General features: G+C 40.6%; 1 protein-coding gene across 1 annotated transcript in view; it reads right to left on the reverse strand.

Annotated features, from left to right (window-relative positions):
* Positions 1 to 12,130, reverse strand: part of IDO2 (indoleamine 2,3-dioxygenase 2) — a 45,929-nt gene extending 33,799 nt beyond the window's left edge. The window contains exons 1-2 of the mRNA XM_007455484.1: positions 12,029 to 12,130; positions 390 to 485 (exon numbers count right to left, since the gene is read on the reverse strand). Coding sequence (XP_007455546.1) covers positions 390 to 485; positions 12,029 to 12,127 — 195 coding nt within the window. The 5' untranslated portion in view covers positions 12,128 to 12,130. The remainder of the gene's footprint in view (positions 1 to 389; positions 486 to 12,028) is intronic.
* Positions 12,131 to 14,584: the final 2,454 nt, after the last annotated feature.

Consider the following 14,584-nt stretch of genomic DNA (forward strand, 5'->3'; position numbering starts at 1 on the left):
CAGAAGCAAGTTCTGCTCATCATGAAGGGTGAGATAGTTTTCGTTTTGTGGATAAACACAACAGCAGTGATTGGTCAGCTGACCCACTTCCACAATGCTGAGAAAGGAAAATGGTGTGAGGATAAAAATAGGGTAGTGAGAAGGGGTTAAGGAGAAGAATACAAAATATATGGGGCTTCCCTGGTGGCACAGTGGTTGAGAGTCCGCCTGCCGATGCAGAGGTACACGGGTTCGTGCCCCGGTGCGGGAAGATCCCACATGCCGCGGAGTGGCTGGGCCCGTGAGCCATGGCCGCTGAGTCTGTGCGTCCGGAGCCTGTGCTCCGCAACGGGAGAGGCCACAACAGTGAGAGGCCCGTGTACCGCAAAAAAGAATACAAAACGTTTTACCTCGTTCACTTGAGCTCGAAGCTGGTGACTCCCAATCAAGTGAGGAAGTCGGTTGGCAATTTCCATCCAAGGTCTATAGTGATCAGGAAGTTCTTTCTGCATTGAAAAAATTAAAATGTCTCAGTATTTTAAACCTCTCTGGGAAGCAGCTTCGTGTAATAGCTGTTTTCAGATTTCAGTCGTAAGGCAGAATTCAGGTCAATTCCATTCAACAAATATTGAGAATTCACTATCTGCTGTACCCTATGCTAGGCACTGCAGATACACAGGTGACTGAAATACAGTCCTTGTGGTGAGGGAGCATATGGTCTAGTAAGGGATAAATAAAATGTAATCAGACATACCCAATGCAGTATAATATGTTCAATTAAGGATATGTGTAAGCTTAGCAACCAGCTGAAGAGGAAGTGGTTAATTCTGTCGACTGTGCTAGGGAATTAAAGGGAAAGGTTCATAGAAATATGATAGTTGGGGCCAGTGAAAGTGACTTTTCTAGTTGGAACTTTTAAGATGGGAAGGCAGTGAAACAGAGGAGATAGTGGATAAATAGAGATAACTGTGTTTCTTGGGATTACAGATGATTCAGTGTCACTGGAATATAAAGTTCAAGAGAAAGGATGATGGAAGATTTGACCAGAAAATCAGATCAAATATGCTTTTTTTTTTTTTTTTTTTTCTTGCGTTATGCGGGCCTCTCACTGTTGTGGCCTCTCCCATTTGCGGAGCACAGGCTCCGGACGCGCAGGCCCAGCGGCCACGGCTCACGGGCCCAGCCGCTCCGCGGCACGTGGGATCCTCCCGAAACGGGGCACGAACCCGCGTCTCCTGCAACGGCAGGCGGACTCTCAAGCACTGCGCCACCAGGGAAGCCCTCAAATATGCTTTTTATTGACTACATAAGAACTTTATTTTTATGTATGTTGGTGACATGATTCAATCTGAATTTTAGGAAGATAACTTTGCTTTGGGATTTTAAGGTATAAAGTCAGATTAGGAAGCCTTTGAAATATTGTCTGAAAATTAAGCTTACGCAATGGCAGTGAATTTGGAAAGGAGAAGGTATGTATTCAAAAATATTTGGAAAATAAAATTGAAATAATTAAATTTAGAGGCAGGGATGGGGCTAAAGGCGAGGTGATCCCTAGCCCAATAGCACAGTTTATCTGCCCACTCTGGGTCGTTGCTTTAGCCGAGAAGAACACAGGTTGGATTTCAGCGACCCTGACTCTATCTCAAGAAATGGCAAACTGCAGGAAACTACACTCGTTGTAAATAAGCTTTTATTAGGACACAGCCAATGTGACGAAAGAAACGGAAGAACAGCTTCAGGGCTAACAGCACATTTTGGCTTCTGTAAGAAACTTGCTTGCTTGCTTGCTTGCTTGCTTGCTTGCTTGGGGCGGGAAGAACCGGGTTCCTGATTGGCTGATTTAAAATTAAACAGCTCCCTCCCGCCTTGGGGACTTCCCGCCGCCCTGTGAAGGGTATAAAAGCCTCGCCCGGCTGTTAGTCGGGGTCTCACTCACTTCTCTCCGAGTGGGACCCTGTCCGGACAGTTTGTGTAAGCTTCTATACTTGTACTTGTATAAATCCTTTGCTAATCTTTCTGCTTGGTGTTGGTGATTCTCGGGTGTCCTTGGTTGGGACACGGGTCGCATTTACCGGGGAACTCGACTCCAGGCGTGTGGCTCCCGGACCACAACACCAAGTTCATTTGTTTCCACATTGTCTACAGTGGCTGTCACTTTACAATGGCAGAGTTGCATAGTGGCAACAGAGACCATATGGTCTGCAAAGCTTCAAACATTTACTATTTGACCCTTTACAGAAAAAGTTTGCCAACTCGTGACCTGTCCCCAGGGTCTGGGCCTCCTTTTACAGAGTACAGTCTGAAAGACTGAAATGTTGTGTCTCTGGGTTAAGAAGGAGAGGCGGTGAGGATGATTTCCATGTTCCTGAATCAGATGACTGAATGAATTGTTGAGAAGACAGATGGAAACAGAAGTGCAGGTGGAAGTCAAAGAGAGGACATACAATAGTGAATTTGTTTTTACGTATGTCCAACCTAAAATATCCGTGGAATGTCAAGATATGGTTATATACTGGGCAGTTGGATATACAATTGGGAGCTCAGGAGAGAATTAATATTAGAAATATACAATCGGGAGGCATCACAGTACTGCAAATTCCGCATTGTGGTTAAAGACCACAAGTGGGTACAAGACCATTCGGGAGAAGTTGCCAAGTGGAAGGAGAAGGCTTAGATCAGCGCACTGGGGGGATACTTACAAGGCAGGCAGAGGAACTGAATCCAGCACAAAAGGACGTGTATAGAGAGGCTAAATGAGCCAGAAGAGAATCACCCTATAGAAGTCAAGACATGAGAGGATTTCTCGGAAGTAGGGATTCACCAGATGGCCAAATGCATCATTTAAGTAAGGTTTACCCCTTTGGAAGACAAAACTAAAGAGTCACTAATATATCTTTAGTGACTTATACACCAGTCTTCCCACGTACTCACTAATATATCAATATATACACCAGCCTTCCCACGTACATGGCATAGAAATTCACGTCAGGGTCATGGAAACAGGGTTCAAATTTTAGTGTGCTGAGGAGGGAAGAAAACAGAGATTGGAAATGTGAGTTACGTTTTGGGGAGAGCCATAAGCCGTCACAAGGCGACAGTTTGTGCTTGAGAGCTGTTGCCACTCTCGAGGGGGAAACTTGAGCGGCTTACAGCCTGCCAGTGTAAGAGGCGGAGATTGAAGAGCAAGGAGAGAGGGAATAATGAACAGTAAAGGGTCGTGAGGAAGAAGAGGAGAGCAAGAGCCCAAATGCAGCACGTGGCTGCGAAGAGCTGGAAGGAGAAAGTCTGGAGTTTGAGGGATTCATTTCTTACGAGCTCAATTTCTCCGCAAATGGTGAAGATTCAGGTTACATGACTTGGGGAGAGGGGTGGGTGTTAAATTAATTATTGGAGGGAAGGGAAGAGGAAATTACACATAAAAATGCAAACAACGTAATATATTGCAATGTAGAATATGTGTATTATACACTGTAATGACCTTCAAAACCCAGGGAAGTTTGAAAACTATAAGTTTGGAGTGCTGTAGATCTGTAAGTTACCAATAAGCCACTTGCTGGAGATCCTCTGTCTCTCAGACTCTAAAATAAAACTGAGTGAATCTAACATCCAATACACAATCTTTGACATTTATAGACTTTACTTAATCCTCTGCTTCCTATCTTTGCCCCTGAATCAATTTAGGACAAATTGGGCACCCTTTACTAGCTTTCCCAACAAATCAAATTACACCAAACATCGTAATTTAACATTTTTAATATAGATATTGTGCAGGAGGGGGAGATTTTACCCTCTACTCCTCTTGAGATCTTGTGTCAGGAGTCAATAAAATTGACACAAAACAGATTAACAGGAGAAAAAGAAAGAACTTTTACTTTGTGCGTACAGAGTTCTCATAGAAATGGGACCTAAGAAGTGGCCAAAGCAGGCTTTTATACTTTGTAGACAAAGAGACAATAAGTCTGTGAGGAATGGACAAAACAAAGAAACTTAGGCTTCAGGTGCTTTTATCTAAACAGAGTTTGGTCTCAGGGTCGTCAGTTAAAGAAGTAACAGGGTTTTATTTATTCAGGCTTCTCGGCTTGAATTCCCTACCTCTAGTTGTAAGGGTGTCCTATCTCCAGATGCGTGGAGCGTACCTTTCACAGGAGAGATTTATTTCTTGCTTTCAGGGAGACAGAAAAGAGGGTCAAATTTCCTCTTACATTGACTGTTTCTTAAGTAACTTTCACCCAAAATAATCAATATGCATTGAGGCATATTCATGAGTGACTCACCCCAGGCCCCAACAATGCAGATATTCACAAAGAGGAAATCACACGGTTCTCCTCACGCATTCCGCATCCAGTACCTCAGCTTCTGAGAGGTAGAGTCCACTATGTTCCCCTACTCTTCTCCTAGAGAGAACATTTATAAGCATAATGGTATAATTTTTCCTAGCAGCGCTCAGCAGTAGCGCAGAATTGAAGAAAGCTGCTAATTGACCCGAGTTTTGGGATTTACAGAGCAGTGGCCCAGCTGAGAATGCTCGCACACATAAAGGCAGAGAGATTTATGGTAAACTGACTCTGAACTGGCAACTTGTTTTTCTTCTCATCTATATGATGCCTATGTTTTATGAACAAAAACTGAATGCAGCTACAGAGACAAAGGAATATAATAGTTATAAAAGAAAATCACAGAAGCAGACTCATAGTATTCAGAACCCCTTTCAAAGTGGGTTTGAAGAAAAGCTGTAACTAAATCTGTACTTCCTTCTTGGATGCCTAGAGAGGGGATCGTATTCTGAGAATTAAATTAGAGCATGCTGGAGAATTCCCTAGCAATCTAGTGGCTATGACTTGGCACTTTCACTGTGGTGGCCCAGGTTCCATCCCTGTTTGGGGAACTACGGTCCTGCAAGCCATGATGAATAGCCAAAAAAAAAAAAAAAAAAAAATTAAAGCATCCTGGATTTCTGCTTCCTGGCTTGCATGGGAATCCTTAAATACTACATTTTGCCTCAATCTAAGCAGCACTCTATTCTTGAATATCTCTTTTTCTTTCCCCTTAGATTCCTAGAGGCTTCTTTTCCTTCCTTCGTCTCTTCATCCTCTCCCTTCTTTAAACAGTTCTAATCTTTGGACTCTGGTATCACCCCACAAATGTAAGAAAACCACGAGCTTTGAGAACCTCTGGGTTCTCCAAGTGTGGTTCCCATCCAGCAGCATCAGCATGATGTGGAAACTTGTTAGACATGTAAATTCTCGGGCTCTACCCCAGACGTACTGAACCTGAAACCAGCTGCCTGTGCTTTAGCAAGCCCTGTAGGTGAAGCGAATGTACCCCAGAGTTTGAAAACCACTGATGTGGGGACCTCGAAGGAAAGGGAGAAAGGATTTTAAAGCTAGTTCATAATCCATTAAAAATGTATTCACCCGAAGTGTCCATCGACAGATGAATGGATAAAGAAGATGTGGCACATATATACAATGGAATATTACGCAGCCATAAAAAATGAAATTGAGTTATGTGTAGTGAGGTGGATGGACCTAGAGTCTGTCATACAGAGTGAAGTAAGTCAGAAAGAGAAAAACAAGTACCATATGCTAACACACATATATGGAATCTAAAAAAAAATGGTTCTGATGAACGTAGGGGCAGGACAGGAATAAAGACGCAGACGTAGAGAATGGACTTGAGGACATGGGGAGGGGGAAGGGTAAGCTGGGGCGAAGTGAGAAAGTGTCATGGACATATATACACTACCAAGTGTAAAACAGATAGCTAGTGGGAAGCAGCCGCATAGCACAGGGAGTTCAGCTCGGTGTTTTGTGACCACCTAGAGGGGTGGGATAGGGAGAGTGGGAGGGAGACACAAGAAGCAGGGGATATGGGGATATATGTATATGTATAGCTGATTCACTTTGTTATACAGCAGAAACTAACACAACATTGTAAAACAATTATACTCCAATAAAGATGTTAAAAAATAAAATGTACTCACCCTTTCAATGGGATTTTCCTCTAGAGACTGAATAAAATATTGAATTATGTTACTTACTTTTTGATTGCCAGATTTTGTTTTAAGTTACAGTATAGGGGGACAGGATCAGCTGATGAGTTTTTCACTAAATAGCACCCCTTTTGGTATTAGTTAATACTTATCTATCACATCTATTTCAAAACCTATATACAATTTCAATATTCTATTAATGAATATTGGTAATTGCTTACAGTTTTTCACTGTCATTAACAAGTTTGAAAGAGTCATCCTTATACATGTGTTTTTAGATGTTTTCTCACTATTAGGACAAATTTATAAATGTGGACTAACTGGATTAAAGATTTTGCACATGGAAAGGTTAAGAGCTGCTTCTTGGTTTTCTTACAGAAAAGTCACACGAATTTATAATCATATTTCTAGTATGTAATATATAATGGGAGTGCCAGTTTATTTATGATTCTAACAACAGAGCATCACCAAACTTTTTTGTTATTTTTAAAGATATAATATGTATTATCTGCACTAAAATTCTGTAATTATTTCAATATTTAATAACAATAAAATAACCACCCAAAAATATACCTTTCTCAGAAATGATTAAAATAATGTAATCAATATTTATGGCAAGACAGTCGAAAAGCACAAAATTTATAAAGTGGAAAGTAAAATTATTCTTATTCTCATCTAGCAATGATGACCCTTGGAAGTTTGAGTGGTTTTCCAGAAATTTTGTATGCTATCATTTTATTGTTTAAATTTACATTTCTGTGATTATTAATGAGTTTCAATATCTTGTCATGCTTTGGTCATCGCGTTTTGTGTGCGGGTGTGAAATGCCATTCATACCAGGGTAGTGAAATGAACCAACATTTTCATTTATGCCATTGGGTTTTCGATTATGCTTAGAAATTTCTTCCCATCCCAAATATGGTTTCTTTTAGAGAATTTCTAGTTTAATTGTTGGTGCTTACATCTTTCATCTCTCTATGCTTGTGTTGTGAGTTAGGATAGATTATCTCATTATTTCCATTTCAAAATAGAGGAAGTTCAAGCCAGAGAAGTTTTATAACTTTCCCGACTTTACACATCTGGTCAGTGGTCAGGTCAAACCTCTTCTGACTCAGAGTTCAGTGTACTTTCCAGTACCTCCTGAGAGTAAACACATGGAGAATGGTGACTGCGGAGGTGGTTGGTACAAGGGGACAAGAAATCGAAAGAAACTTTACATGTTTTTCTTCTCCTCATTCCAATAATCAGAAGACCCAGAAGTGGGATGGGCACAAATAATAAAATCTATGGTCTTCTTTTCTATTTATTCAGTTTCCTATTTTATGTTATTCTTTTTCTGCACTTTTATATCTGTCAAAGTACAATTTTCAAAAAGTTAAAAAAAAATGACTCATGCAAATATGGAATGTGTGTCCAAAATATATTTAGTTTATTAATGAGGAAATCAGCAGGATGGTCCAGTTGATTCAAAAGCACTTGATAAACTGAAGTGTTTAGAGTTTTGAAAAAAATGAATGTGAAAATTAAATTGCTAAGGTAAAGACACAGTAATTGGTTAATGTCCTATATGGCAGAACAATCACAAGCTTTAGGGTTTTATTTTCTACTCAGCGGAAATCACTGGCAGCTCTTTTGAACAAAAATCTGCAAGTTAATATGCAGCTTCAGAGATTCGGTCCTAATCAATAGTAAGCAGCATGTCAAAAAAGGAGCATCCCTTAGGTAATTAAGTAATCCTAAGGTGAGACTGTTTAGTTAGACAGGGCTCCGGATGGTACTAAATAAAACTCAGCCCTCCTTTTGCTCTGTTTTGGATAATTCTTCTCAACACATTTATAATCTAGAAAAGAACAGACTTTTAAAAAAATAATGTATTTTATAGAAACAATAAACTGTATTAGCACTGATTAAGTTAATGAAACCAGCTTCTGGTTAAGAAAATAGCACAGAAAGTTTAAAAAATGAAAGTTTAAGTGAAATTAAAGCGGGCAAACGTCAACAAAGGAAAGTTGGGTGACAATATTATGATCGTAAAAATTAGAATGTAAACTATGGGACAGAGTAGAATGTGAAGGAGAGGGTTTTAAGTGAAATAAAAGACAAGTTTCAATGGAAAGAGGCTGGTGTGTCATTGCTGCAAACTAAAGAGGAGAAAGATATTAGATGACTTTGAAGAGATGGGTAAGCAGCATGAGAGGGCCTTGGAGGCGACACTAAAACATAGGATTTTGTTCTAAAAAGTGGAGTGATGTGATTTGATTTTTGTTTTAAAGGGTCACTCTGACTGCCACGCGGAGACCATACTATGGCAAGAGGGGAAATAAGAAGACGGGTTACAAGGCAATAGTCCAGGGAGAAATAGTGGTGGGTTGGACTAGGGTGGAAAAGAGTAAGGTGGGCAGCTAAAAGACAGTTTTCAGAGACAGGACTGAACTCCTTAATTATCACATGAGTCACCTGAGAATAGTGAAGATCACTGTGAGACTCAAATGGGAAATGTGCAGTTAGCACAAGGCCTAGTACAAAGTGAGCACCTATTAAATAATAATTACTACTCTTATTATATATTATAAGAAGGTTACCATAGGAAATAAGAAAAACTCCATTCTTAATGAAATATAGGAGAATGCTATCAATAAATTTTGCTAATACTTTGAAAATCTGAATTAAAACCACTGCTTCTCTCAAGTGCTTTGAATTACTACAGGAGATTACATATGACTTTATTTTTCCTAAGTCGTTGCTTGGCCGCTATACAGAACAAGGTTCCCAGCATCCTGATTCCTTTTCTTCTGCTCCATGGCACCCTTACAATTTGTTCTTGTTTTGTTTTTCCCTTTCTTTTGTTTTTGTAGTTAAACTACTTCCAAGCTCTTCTCACTGTTTCTCATAGTTCTGACACCTTTCTTTCCACAAACAACCTCCTACGTGTAGCCCCTCAGCCCTCACCTGGACCTTCACTGTCCTTTATGTATTCTGTCGTTTTCAAGTACCAAGCTAGTTAGGCTAGAGGTTCTGAATTAACTCCTGGCTGGGGTTCTGGCATCAGTAATTTTTAAGCTTCCCAGCTAATTTTGATGTGCAGTTCAGGAACCATTGCTGGAACCCACCCTGCACTTAACCTTCTGCTAGGAATATATTCACACACCAGGGCATTGTTGCTTACCAGACGCATGAAATCCAAATTCCTGAGCCTAACGTTTGAGTTCCCTTGGTCTCACTCCAATCTAATCTCCTGCTATAAACTATCTTGGTTCCTCCCTTCCTGCCAAGCAAATTTCCTCACATTCTTTATATCTAAAGAAAAATTACTCCTCACCCACGCACCAACCCAAACACACGTACACAACAGACACACGATCTGGCAAGGGATTTCTGTGGCTTCCTTATGGACAAAGGTCTGAAAGGTATACATTTTCCTCACTGAAACATTAGACCCTGGAGGTGTTTGAGAGTTTATAGAAACAGTGGGATGGAGTACTTGAAACCAAGTCGGACCCTTCCCCCAAAGCCAGAATGATTGCTTATTCATTAGTTTGACTGTGTTTTCATTTCTTTTTTGTTATTATTAAAAATCAGAACCGTTTCCGATATTTGTTAGTTTTAGCCATAAAAATGCTATTAGAAATAGCATACAGATTGGTCCAATATCCATAAAATCATTGAAATATAACAAAATATTTACTACCTGTGGTACTTGATGACACTCACATGCTTCAAGTATTTATGGTAAACAACCAAGCTTGCTGAAAAGAGTATGTTTGGGCTCATTGACATGAAGGAATAGCCGGCCCATCACTTACCTAAAGGCAAACAAAGCCTACTCCTGCCCTTAGCAAAGGCAGCGGCTCATATTTCACAATTTGTGATCTATTGCGACACCACTGTTATCCGATGACGGGTGATAGATTCTCTCCTGATCAGCTGAGTAAACTGAGGCAGATTCTGGTGTAAACTCTCTTCCCTTTCCTCTTCCCAGAAAGGGAGATGTTTAAAATTCTTCCACAAGTGAGAGAAAATTAAAACAAACAAATCGCATTCTTTAGAACTCTGACACATGACTGTGAGAGTAGACCCAGTTTGCCAGGAAATTCTGAGCTCCAGAATGGAAATTTCTTCTAAGGAGTATCCATCAACCAAACCACAGGGCAGATAGAATCCTGCGTTTTCTCAGAAAGTCACAAACACTTGATGTTCCTCTTGTTTCCCGTCTGGTTTTCTTATTTATAAGAAAGGAAACAGCAAAGAAAGGAACACAATCATGGTGACCCTACCCAATGTTTACATACTTTTAATATTATTTTTCTCAGCTCAGTGTATATATTTAATCCCAATAAGAGAGTGTTGGCCTGTTGACAGACTCCTCCTTGTGAACTAGGGATGACGGAAATATTCCTGAATCAAGTCATACACACAGAATGGAATTTTGAATAAGCACTGGACTGAGGGTTGTGCAAACTAGCTTCTATCCTTCCACTGGATTTATGGAAGTGCTTTCATACTCCATAGCAATCCAGTGGCGGGTGGGGGGGGCACTAAATCTCTCCAAGTACATGTGAAAACTGAGGGTCAGGCAATGCTGGTGGTTCATTCTAGGTCACAAGAGTTAGTAAGTGAAACTTAGGGTGACTAAATCATTCTGTTTTGCCCAGCACTTTCCTGGTTTACCATGGAAAGTCCTGCATCTTGGAATCCCCTTCGGCCTGTAGCAAATGGACATTCTTGATCACCCTAGTGGCAGGGTCAGAGAACACAGTCCAGTGTTCTGGGCCACAACCCTCCTCTGCATAACACCCTAGAGTCATTACTTTTAGTGCTCAAGTTACTTGCAGATCTGTGACTTGGTCTCACAACTAACAGCTCTACAGAGGGCTTTGGGGATCAGCAAATAGATCCTATCTTCATTTTTATTCTTCTATTCACACTCAGAAGAAGGTATTCCATAAAAGCTCATTAAATGCCAGATCATTCATTAATCACAGTTAAACCCCCTATTAGACGCCTAGAAGGAAAAACTGGATCTAATGCATGATTGCAGTGATTGTAACTTTGGATCCCTATATTCTTAGCTGAGTAGGCTTGGCCCTTATTTAGAATGTAGTAGAAAAAAAGATGTCAAGAGTCCTGAGTACTACTTGTGCTTTTTCCAGTAATATAACTTTGGGCAAGAACTTCTGGCCTTCAGCTATGGTTTCTAAGGACTCTTGTGGTTTTGACATTTTAGACCTGACCATTAAAGTGTTGAAAAGGAATTGCATTACAGGTTGAGCCTTAAGAACAATTAAGAAAGAGGTACTGGGGCTTCCCTGGTGGCGCAATGGTTAAGAATCCGCCTGCCAACACAGGGAACACGGGTTCGAGCCCTGGTCCAGGAAGATCCCACATGCCATGGAGCAACAAAGCCCATGCACCACAACTACCGGGCCTGTGCGCCACAACTACTGAAGCCCACGCACCTAGATCCTGTGCTCCGCAACAAGAGAAGCCACCACAATGAGAAGCCCGCGCACCGCAACGAAGACCCAAGGCAGCCAAAAATAAATTAATTAATTTAAAGAAAATAAAAGAAATAGGTACTGTTTGTCCTCGAAGGTTCTTTCCTCTTCTCAGCAATTTCTGTGAATATCTAATCACTCCTACGAACCTCGAACACAGTCAGGGTCCCTTGTGTTCTCTTTTCTCTCCCATTAGCAAGTCAAGATAAACTAATTTGCTCATATAATTGATCTTTATCTAAATTCTCTCTCTCTCTCTCTCTCTCTCTCTTTTTTCTTTTTTGATAACTGCACATTTGCTCATGAATTTGCTGGAATGATTGACAATCCATTAAAAAAAAAACCTGACATTAAAACATTCCATTTGCTCTATCCCCTGCTGTAGCGGTCACTTCTCCTTTGTTGGTAATCACACTGTGCCTTATTTGTATTATCTGTCCCAAATCAATGGCTTGGCATTTATATTGCATCTCTCTTAATGACCACATCAATTAAACAAACAAACACCCAAGTCAGCATCTCAAGAAACCTATACTGACCTGCTTTAAGACCCTATCCTTACCAGAGGATTTGGAAGAAGAAAGCCATAATCTTCAGAAATATGAAATCTTCCTAAAGTCAAAGATGGTGCTGTCTTCAAATTCTGACTTTGAGGCTCCATAATTTTGTTTAAGTATCTGCTCAGAGGCTGCTGCTAAAGAGACAACTGCTCCAAATACATCAGAGACCCAGGGCAAGGGAGCTTCAAAGCCGCATCTCTTCCTCGCAGTTAGCTGTACCGTTGTCTCGGGAACAGGGGAGAACCTTGCTCTCAGGTTGAATTCCACACTGCCATAGACTTTCTCTGACATAAGGCTGAGTAAATTATTAAAGACTGCTGATTAAAACAAACAGGCAAACAAAATCACCTCGGGAGGGGGGGAAACTCCTTCCTTTTCATATATGTGAATATAAGAAGATGGATTTTAAACCCAGAGACAAATCTGTTCTATTTTAGAAAATGGGAAACGAACAAGCGTTTTGGCTGTGGATGATCCCAGACACCCCGACGGGAACCTGGTCCCTGATAAACTTTGACAACTGGGTCTTTAATTCAAAGGTGTAAACTATTAAAACTAGAAGTTAGTTACATTCAGATATTTCAGTGGATTGGCCATGGGTGAAGTGGGAATGAGGACTCTAAATGCACATCAGACCCTCAGAAGTGTTCTGCACGTATTTGAACAGTGTATTGTAAAGATTATTATTGCTTCGATTTACCTTAAGAAATATTATTGTTTTTGAAAGCTTCCATGACATTAAAGGAGAATATATACTTTTGTGAAGTTTAACAAATGATACTAATGAATTTGAGAAAAGCCTAACAGATCATTTGATTTAACCTTCTACTTTTATTAAACATCTTTTGAGAACCGACCACTAAGATGGGAGACTTTACCTATGAACCAGGTACAGATTAGTAAACTGAGGCATACGCATATGAATAATCCTGTCCACTGTCACTCCACTAATTATGTACTAGAGCTGAGGTAGCTTGATCTCCAAGCCATTCCTTTGTTCACTCGATCAGGTTGCCAGGCTGTCTGTCAAAGGCGCCATCATGGTTTGAATTCACATCAGTATGGAGCTCATTGATAAATTCCAGGCCATAAATCTGCACCGTGAAAATTCCGAAGACTCTACCTTTTGCCCAGTTGGATCCTGAACTTAGGTCGTCAGGTTGTCATCAAATTTATTTGGAAGCTGATTTGTCTATACACATCTCCTCCTCCCTCCCTTTCTCTAAGATAAGTATAAAAGCTAAAGCAGGAAGTGCTCTGATAACTCCTGTAACTGTTCCCATGGAGCATTCAACTTTGAAGGTAGTATGTCAAAAGTCACCTAATTGATTTATGGTTCATTAGACCCTAAGAGCCAGCCTCAATTATCCACTTCCTCTTAGTCCAGTACCCAACCAGTCTTTTTTTTTTTTTTTTGCGGTACACGGGCCTCTCACCGCTGTGGCCTCTCCCATTTGTGGAGCACAGGCTCCGGACGCGCAGGCTCAGCGGCCATGGCTCACGGGCCCAGCCGCTCCGCGGCATGTGGGATCTTCCCAGACCGGGGCACGAACCCGTGTCCCCTGCATCGGCAGGCGGACTCTCAACCACTGTGCCACCAGGGAAGCCCCCCAACCAGTTTTGAAGATTAGTGTCTTATCCCTCCTAAAGGCAGTTTGTCAAACTTAATTTGTTGAATCATCTTCTTGTTTTTTCCTTCAATCTCAGGTGAAAAGAAGGCACAGTTATCTTTGTTTATGCTAGTCCTGTTATTTTTCATCCATCCCCTATGCAGCCTCTTAAGAATTTACTGTAACATTATAAGAGTGTGGCACCAAAATACCAAAACTAAAAAGAGCATGACAGAATAAGTGATCTAGTTCAATGCTCTCAGTAAATATGAAAATCCTGAAGTTTATTGGAGTGAAATGACTTACCAAATGTCACCCTGTGTGTTACCGTCAGAATTGGACTAGAATTTGGACTTCTCAGCCCAGAACTTTCCACTCAGCCCACTCAGCTTGGCCTACCCGAGTGTGAATTTCTACTCTGTCTCCTATTAGCTATGTGGCTTTTTAAACAAGTGACTTAAAATTCTAAGCTTCTGTTTCCACATCTACAGGAAATAGTAATGTTTATCCCAGTGAATAAATGAGGAGCATTAAGTAAAGCACTTATCAAATAGGTAAGAGTAAATACGGTTCTTCTCATGTTCTCTCCCCCTCATTCTGGAAATACATTTTTAATATCTTATTTTTTCTGATATTCTTCGCTATCATTCTGAATATATCTTTTCTGTTTCAGTCGCTGACTCCTTTGCCTACTTCAGACCTAAATGTATAGATATTTGCAGCATTATTATAGCCATTTCCCCACCTCAGTATTCTTATGTATTTCCACCTGATCTTAACCATCAATTCTATGCGCAGGTACCCGAGCCTGCATATTCAGCCTTGACTTTTCTTACTTCCAAGGTCTAGGTCCATGGAACCTGTGGGTCAGTGAACATCTCAGATTCTGCCACAAAATCATTAAGAACTCCTCACTGTAAGTTAAATAAAGTTCAAATTTCCTTGCCC

Source organism: Lipotes vexillifer, unplaced genomic scaffold, assembly GCF_000442215.2.
Source record: "Lipotes vexillifer unplaced genomic scaffold, Lipotes_vexillifer_v1.1 scaffold414, whole genome shotgun sequence".
Lineage (NCBI taxonomy): Eukaryota > Metazoa > Chordata > Mammalia > Artiodactyla > Lipotidae > Lipotes > Lipotes vexillifer.